This window comes from Cynara cardunculus (genome assembly GCF_001531365.2).
Source record: "Cynara cardunculus var. scolymus isolate 2C chromosome LG 3, CcrdV1, whole genome shotgun sequence".
NCBI lineage: Eukaryota > Viridiplantae > Streptophyta > Magnoliopsida > Asterales > Asteraceae > Cynara > Cynara cardunculus.
The window spans coordinates 28,993,200-29,001,959 of record NC_037530.1 but is presented as its reverse complement, the minus strand read 5'-3'; the positions used below and the strand labels follow the sequence as shown (position 1 = coordinate 29,001,959).

General features: G+C 34.8%; 1 protein-coding gene across 4 annotated transcripts; it reads right to left on the bottom strand.

Annotated features, from left to right (window-relative positions):
* Nucleotides 1-1,777: 1,777 nt before the first annotated feature.
* LOC112510341 (probable 1-acyl-sn-glycerol-3-phosphate acyltransferase 4) lies at nt 1,778-7,320 on the bottom strand. 4 transcript variants are annotated; one of them, XM_025115735.1, is made up of 4 exons: nt 7,267-7,320; nt 4,417-5,163; nt 3,992-4,122; nt 1,778-2,334 (listed from the first exon to the last, which is right to left on the bottom strand). In XM_025115735.1, exons 2-4 carry the CDS (start codon nt 4,992-4,994, stop codon nt 1,904-1,906), a joined length of 1,140 nt encoding a protein of 379 aa, XP_024971503.1. In that variant the 5' UTR covers nt 4,995-5,163; nt 7,267-7,320; the 3' UTR covers nt 1,778-1,903. The 4 variants fall into 4 exon arrangements, with proteins under 4 accessions (XP_024971503.1, XP_024971504.1, XP_024971506.1 ...); XM_025115736.1 differs by having other exon boundaries at nt 4,417-5,160; nt 7,267-7,317; XM_025115738.1 differs by lacking the exon at nt 7,267-7,320 and adding an exon at nt 7,216-7,230 and having other exon boundaries at nt 4,417-5,160.
* Between the last annotated feature and the right edge of the window lie 1,440 nt (nt 7,321-8,760).

The following is an 8,760-nucleotide window of genomic DNA, read 5'->3' as shown; positions in this document are numbered from 1 at the left end:
TATATTTTTATGTCTTATTTATTTAATATATTGTCGGATATTTAATTTAAAAGTTTTTTTAATTTTCAACTGATTAAAAAATATTTATCAAAATTATGTTTTAATTGAACTAAAAGATTTCATGGAACTGATATTTTTGAAAGGATAAAATATTTCATGGTAAAATTTAATATTTAAATTTTATTTAATTATTTTGCTAAATATATTTAGACATTAAATGTCTGTGCCACCAAATTTTATTGGTTAAATAAAGGGATCAAATTTTAAAAATGAAAGTTGAGGGTAGAGCAAACCTGCTATAAAAATAAAAATAGTTTGAGGGACCAAATTTGCTATAATAATGTAAATTAGTTTGAGAGACCAAATATGTTACAAAATGAAAAGTAGTTTGAGGGTTCAAATATGTTATTGAGGAAAGAGGATGGTGAATAGACAAATTTGACCCCGCTAACGGAAACTTAACTGAAGGTGTTAAAGAAAAAACCATATCCGTTATAAAAATAAAACTATAGGGACGTCCCTCGGTAATAAAAAATTTCAGGAGCCTTGTTAATTTATGCAAACCACAAGGACAAAATTTGTATTTAACAATGTAAAATAAACTAAGAAAATAGAGTGTGTTGGATCATTCATGTAAAATATAAAGGGCATAATTGGGAAAAAGAACTGATGGAGTTCATTGAGACCATATTTGAAGCCATAAACTAACTTATTTTTGAGTTTATTAAAAAAGTCCTCATTTGATTAGCTATAAGTTGGTGTATAAACTACGTTTTTAAAAAGCTACTTTGGCTATGTTTGACAAACTATCTGATAAGATGTTGGCTGATACGCTAGCTAGCAAGTTGAAAAGCTATAGATTAGCTAATAAATTATTCATGTTTGATAATAAAAAAAAATAGCTGATAAATTATATGACAGTATGATATAACCTAAAATTGGAAAAATTAATGGAAAAATTATAAGAAATGGCCAAATGGGCTCGGCCCGACTCGGGATTGGCGGAGGACTGGGACCGGGACCGGCTTGGCCCGTGACCGATTGGGACCGCTGGTTAAGGACTAGTTATGGTTTTCATCCAAAAACAAGGCCCAGCCCAGGACCGGTTATAAGCCCAGCCTAGGACCGGCCCGATTTTAAAAAAATGTAATTTTAAATGTATTTCTAGCTTCCCAAGTGTATTTGATTGAAAATCAAATTACAAATTTACAATAAAACACATTTTTTTTAAGTGTATTTGATTAAAAACCAATTATAAAACTATAATAAAACATAATTTTTAAATGTATTTGATTGAAAACCAATTATAAAACTATAATAAAACGTATTTTTTAAGTGTATTTGATTGAACTAATTAGATATTTTAAAGTGTATTAAAAATGTATCAAAAAAAATATAAAAAGAAAATGCTTTTTTAATATAGGACCGGGACTGGGACCGTTACCGTAACCAGTTACAATTAGTATTTTTGACGGGACCGGTTACAACAGGACCGGTCCAGATTGTTACATTTTCAGCTACTTGAATAGTTTTTAAAAGATCTAGTGTATAATATAACTAGCTAAAGATGATTTTTTCAATTAAGTTGAAAAAAATACACGAGTAACCATACCACCAGCTAGCAAGCAACCTCTCAAGAGATATAAAACTGTTTTCATAAAGACCGTCGACTTAAGGAACCGTATGGACAAGCGTTTTTAAGAAGCCAGAGTGCTTAATAAGGGAAAACAGAGCTGTCATGATTCAGACTTTACTCAATACAAAACAATGCTCAATTGACAATAAAAGGACAGAAGGTATTCATTTCATTGAATTGTAATCATCCCAATTTACACCTACAAAGAAAATGTACATTTTCACTTCACTTTTACAAGAATTTATTCTTCTTCCAAGCCAATAAACGCTAAGACGATTTCTTTCGAGTAACATATTCAACAAGTGGCGACGGACGAAAATTGAAAGCAGTCGCACAAGCAAGGTATGCACAAGACAGAACAATGTAAACTTTGAACCAAAGGGACGAGAAAAACGAAAGATATGTGAATATAGAAGTGATCGCTATTACCGCTGTACAATTTACCAGGCATCCGAGTGTCGAAAGATCTCCTTCGGTTCCTTGGTTAGGAAAATGACCTTGAGCGATGAAATCCGAAAGCAATTGATCTTTCAGTTGAAATGCATCTAATAGCCACGTGTTGCACTCACTTTCTGAAGCTGGGATGTCTTTAAGAGGGATGCGTCGAACATGAACATGAACTTCTGACGGTTCAACGCCAAACACGTTGTCCGTGAAAGTGGGGCACCGGTTCTTGTATGCGATAGTCACGTCATACACTGAAATTAAGAGAAATAGGAACATGTAAAAACACAAATACAGCATCTTAGGTTATATATCTGTATCTGCCCCCAAAGAGTACAGAGACTGTTTCTATAAAGACTTTTGGCTTACAAAAATAAAAATTAGAAGAAACAAGCAAGCGGCTACAGGCGAGAACGTGTACAAGGAAGCAAGGAGTACAGTTAACTAGAAAATGCATCAGGGATAGATGTGATGGAAATATATAAAATAGATAAGGAAAACATAGATGCCGTACAGCAGGAAAACCCAACACTCGTGTACATTAAACTGGTTATCGAAGTATACTGTCTTGGGTTATAGCCAGCACCTCTACTAAACAACATTTAAGATATCTCAGGAGAGCTTAAAACCTGTAGGCATTCTACCATCATGGTAAGCCGTTTACCAAATGCTTACCGGGTAAGCGCTTTTCAGCAGGAGTCACCACCCTCACCTACCTTATTGGCTAACATTCTCGGCCATCAAAATGGGTTGTTGGTGAGAGTCTTTTCCCTCACCTACTAGGTAAGATCCTCGGTCCTTGCCATGCTCAACCGGTACGATAAGTGACACCCGGTAAGCATTTGGTAAAAGGCCCTTTTAAACCTGCAAAGATATTTTCTAGATTTATATTGCAACCATAGTAGAGATGATTTTGTCACAAGTGGTTACTATAACAACTTTAAATTCACTCCAGAACTCAAGATCCCGTAATCTATCATGCTTAACAAATCTATACACCAAATTCTTCCTAATTTACAACAAGAAAAATGTGGTTCCTTGTTAAAAACCATGGCTGCCATTACTAAACTTTTGGATACCAACTCATCAAAAAGAATTTGGGATCATGTGCAGCTGCTCCTCTAGACATATACAAATTTGTATTCAATTAGCAAAACCATACTCAAACGCGAATACGAATTTGATGGATGTTAGAATTTCACATTCGAAATGATCCAAAAGCGGATAATACTGTTACAATTTTGGTGGTGCATGGGGGTGACAGTGAGGATCAGAAAGCTTACATGGGATAGTGATGGTACAAGATGAAGTTAGTGCTTATTTACAAGCAAGAATTTCCCCAACTTGTCTTCATAGTTTGATATTATTGAACGATACATGAGAAGTATCCATGACCAAAATGGGCAAAAGCAAGAGTTTAGACCATCAAAAATCAAGTTTACTTTTCCGATCTAATCTAAAGTGCAATTTCTGACGCTCAAACAGTCATGTAAAAAAGAGCAGATGTCAATAACTAGCATAAAAAGCAGATAGAGCTGAAAGCTGAATACAAATTGGCTTGTTTGTAAACTTGGCATATAGATAGAGGGATCATAGCATACAGATAGAGAAAGAGGAAGAGGAAGATCAAGACGTATAGTATCAGTAAAAGGTCGATAGGTCTTGCAGCATGGAAACAACACCATCGCTTGAATAGCAAGCATAGATACAAATTTACTTGTCATGCATTTCATGACTAACCACATAAAAATAGAACTTTTCAGGGACATATAAAGATCCAATTTTTCAGTGGTCAAGATACGATGATCAAAACATATCTTAGAGAAAGACATGAAGAATCTCCTTCCAGGATCAAATTTTGGAGTTCATGATATATGAGATACTTGATTAAAAATGATACAGATGGATAACCTGCATCCAGAGACCCCCTTAGGATTTCCACACAAGCATAGAAACCTCTTGTTTTAGGAAGCAGCACATTATTGAGTTCAGGTAATCCATTTTCTGCAGCAAAAAGTTGACTTTTTATGCACTTTTGTTCTCTGCATATAAGGAAGACAGGTTATCAAAAAGGGCAAGTGGTAGTGGAGTAGAGACAGTTATTTACAAGACATAACCAATACCGGATAGATGGTTGTACAAAGAAATGGGGAAGGAAGTATCACCAAATGGAAGACATGAGTTAACAAGTATTTTTCAGGGTTCTCTTTTAATCAGATATATATTTGATATTGTAGCATAAGAAGGCCAGTTATTTTATACAAACAAAAAATAGAACGAGCTGGAAGTATGATATGCAACACATATATGAGATGAAAGGGATATTGAGGAATTACGTAAAATCAGTTCCCTCGGGAAAAACAGCAAGCCACAATGGGTCCAATGGATTGGTAAAGGTTGAGAGCATTTTCCGCATGATAGTTTCATCTACTTCCCACCTTCTCTCCACTGATATGAACTCAAACACATGAAATCCCCAACCAAATACAGGTAGCTTCATCAAGCTGCTCTTAAGGACATATTTGATGCATCCTAGGCAACCCTTTCGCAGCGCAAGATCCCAAAGATACATCCAATCAACTTCTGTTCTGTGGTTGGCAATAACTAAAACACGTTCCCTTTCTGGAACAGTCTCTCCAGAAAAAATCACCTTGGTTCTGTTAATCTTTTCGAACAAGAAGGGCCACAAAGCTAACCACAGACCAAAAAGAAAGGACGAAGCCTTCCTACTATAATGTACGCTAAAAAGGCGGAGGAAAACTGCAAACACGGGACTGAAATATACTAAGAACATGAAGGCAGTAGAAAGGTAAACCAATAAGCATGCCAGACCCCTTACAAGCCTTAGAGGAGTCAAAGGGTAGTGTTTTAGTCCACTGCCTGTATCTGAGTTTAGGGTCTGGCAAGCTTCCATCTTTTCTGAGTTAATCAGGCTCAAAATCTCCCACCTTATGCAGCTGCAGCTCTTGATTGTCTGATATGATCTTAGAGTATGGACAGATCTATTTGTCCAAAACAGAACAATAGTATGACAGAAAACTCATAGTGCATAGCAATTGACTGAAGACTGAAGCTTACTTCTGCTGTTAACAAAAGATAGTGCAAGTCTCAAGTCATTATATAATAAAAAGGAACAATCTTCAGCTTTACTCAACATTAGATAAGAAGTTAAAAAGCCTTAATTACATTAAAAATCTAGGACCTAGCTATTGGATCATAGATTTCCTGATAGCATTTATATCTCCAAAACAGTAGTAAAGAATAACATTAAAGAATGGCAAACTCAGTGGTCACTATAGCTTGGGCAACTTGTCGAAATATAGAAAAAATAGAAATAAAAGAAATATGCAAGATATTTGCTGGCATAAACGAGCAGAAGGTTCACTGGTCTCTGTAAACAAGAGAGAGAGAGAGAGAGAGAGAGAGAAGAAATTCATGGTCGCTTATTACAAAGATTAAAGACCTTTACTTCAAAAACTAGATGATGCTAAGAAATCCATCCCCCACCCCTCAACATGTATTTTATCACAAACTAGATGGGTAGGCTGAAAAGTAATACAAACTTGTGCAATCATAAAGCCACAACTGAATATAATTTAGAAAACAGAACATGAAATAATTGCTCAACTTTCATGTAGGCATGTAAACAAGTATTAGGTGTTATTTTACAATGCTTATTTTTTTTTATTAACGTATCCACAAGCTCATCATCATTCTTATGCAACAGTACTGATCCCTAACATGCTTGTACCATATAAAAGTAGCAAGAAAGCTACTATACTAAGAATTACTTTCACTTCACAATATTAGAGCTCATATGTGAACTTCAGGAATCAAAAGGATTAGCTTTGAACTTCAATATTAGATAAGAATTGTCTTAATTAATAACTAGAGTTAACATACAAAATTAGTATCATAGCAAACACATTTTGAGCTGAACAATAACATCGGTGCAAGTTTTTTTTAATATCAATAGTACCAGATCTAATTTTCAAAAATGAAATGGACTAACTAGGTACATGGAAGTTTTACTTAATCATCTTAAGTGTTTGTAGGGGGACTTCAACTCCAATTCCAAACATCTTATGTACTTCCAAACACTACCTAATATATGTTTGTGCTTGTTTCAGCCCCAAGTAGACAATACTCCTATTTCCGCTACTTCCCCTTGTCATTTATACCCAAATGGTGGTCCTCAAATCTTACAGCTGCCCATTAATTGCAACCATAAATTAGTTGAGACTACTTACTACAACCATGTACTAGGACAAATCAACTTAAGACGTCTGGCAGTGCTACTGACAGGTTCCTAATAATACGTTGTTTTTCAAGTTTTAGAGATCTTTGCCTGGGGTACTGTCCCCTCTACCCCCCCAAAAAAATCTTATTGGAATTATAAGAAGTTCACAATTTTCTCATCATGTTCCCTCTGTGCTCAAATCTATATTCACAAATACAAAGATAAAAAGTTTTGAAGAAAAAAATCTACATAGCCATTTATACATATATGCATATAGTACAAGATACCTCCTACACCTGGTTGATCATAGCTGATAGCCCATTATGGGGTTGATTTCATCAAACACGTCTCACAATTGAAATTCCAATCTAACAGCTACAAATGAATTCGGTCATCCACGCACCACATCAGTCCTTCACAGCTATTACTAGCAGATGAGCAGTACATCCTTAGAATTAGGTTTCAAACGGTTTAATAAACTTGAATTAGATGTAAAAGATTTTGCATCATCCAAAGATGATTATAGATCAACCCTAAGTTTTTATGTATTCACATTTATGTCCAATGTCCTCATAAAATCACCCACCTCAAATGTCCAACAATAAACCATCGAGAACCACCAAAAACAAAATCAAAATCAAAATTCAACATAAAGATTGATAATAAGCAAATTTTCTACAATCAGATGTTCATTAGAGTTGATAGAAGTAGTAATTCGTACCAAACAGAAACAAAAACAATAATTATAAACGAAATCTAGCAATTGAACAATACACGAAGATAAGATCTAAAATCCTAAAGTAAACAAACCACAAGGCAAAAAGTTTTAGTTCGTTCAACATCAAATGAAACAATCACGCATAGATAGGCAATTAAGAACAGATATTAAACGTACCGTTGAATCAACAAGAAAGATGATAAAATTCTGAAGAATACTTGTGCGTACCTTACTCTATAAGACAATGGCGGATGATTCGTATTTAGTTGAATCGAGAGTCAAATCTTCTCTGTTTTGTGCGAGGGAGACAATGCAACAGTAGCATTGAAAAATGAATCACAAAATGGTCCCCGGACTATTGCTAAATATACGGCTCTCATCCCTAGAGTTTGAATTGTCCATTTTCATCCTTAACTTGAAAACTTTTACTAATTTCATCTTTAATTTCGTTGTCGTTACTAGAGGTGCTCAAAAACCCGATCAACCTAACGCAAAATAACTCAATCCGAAGCTATCCGATGTCTAATCGAGTTGTAAAATTTTCAAACCGTATGTATCGGGTTGATATTGGGTTACTATTATTTGAACCCAACACAACCCGATATCCATTTATTTCTTGGATTTAATATAATTGTTGAATTTATATTAATATATACACTAGACAATTACACTATCACGTACGTTATTCATATACACATTTTTTTAATCTATTCACATCTCTATATAACTAATTCGTATATATGTTCAGTAACTGTAAACATATATATGTAAATTGAGAAAATTAACTGAATGTGATATACGTAAGAAGTATGGAATAGTTGTATCAAATGGTTGATGATGAAAAAGAAATTATGAGTAAAGGAATAACATATTCAAGGTTAGAAGAATATTTTAATATACCAAAGTATCAACCCGACCAACTCGTACGGTTTGGGTTGGGTTGCACTTTCGTTTGGGTTGAATTGGGTTAAGATTTTTCAAACCGCAAGCATTGGGTTGGGTTGTTCAAATATCTTCGACCCGATCAACCTCACCCATGAGCACCCCTGGTCGTTACTGTAGGTGGCAAAATAGACGAGTCAGATAGGTCGGATTACAAAACAAAACAAGCTCAAACCAAAACGTACATTTTTTATGACGGGTCAAAATGGGTTGGATCAAGTTGACCCGTTAACACCTTTTTTAAGAGTCGGTAAATAATTGAGCTATTAAATATGATTACTGAAATAACAATTCAATTGTTTTAATAAACTAAGTTATATGGTGTTTGACACTTTTGTCCCAACTAGGTAAGGTAATAGGGTGGGGGAGTGCACCCATGTCCCCTATCTAGCAAAAGTTAACTATTTACAATTTTACCCCTATTCTTTTTTATGCATTCTGTTTTTGTCTTACCATCTTGTATAACTCCTAACTGATTCAAGAGAAAAGAATCTCTGTCGGGTATGAGGAACTCATTAGGTACCCATTAATTAGTAAATGATAATGACGATGTTGTAGAATTTATATGATTAGATCATGGACGAAGAGTATCATCCCTGAACCAACTTCATGTATAAATATCAATACACATCACCGGCTTATTACTTGTCAAGGCGTGAGATAAGAGGTGAGTACTCGAGTTTCAAATTTTCATCTCTAGCCCCATCTATTATACAGGATCCGTGTACAACTCTTTTCAACATAGTTAGGTAAATTTGGTCCTTTCAGCTAGTAAGCACG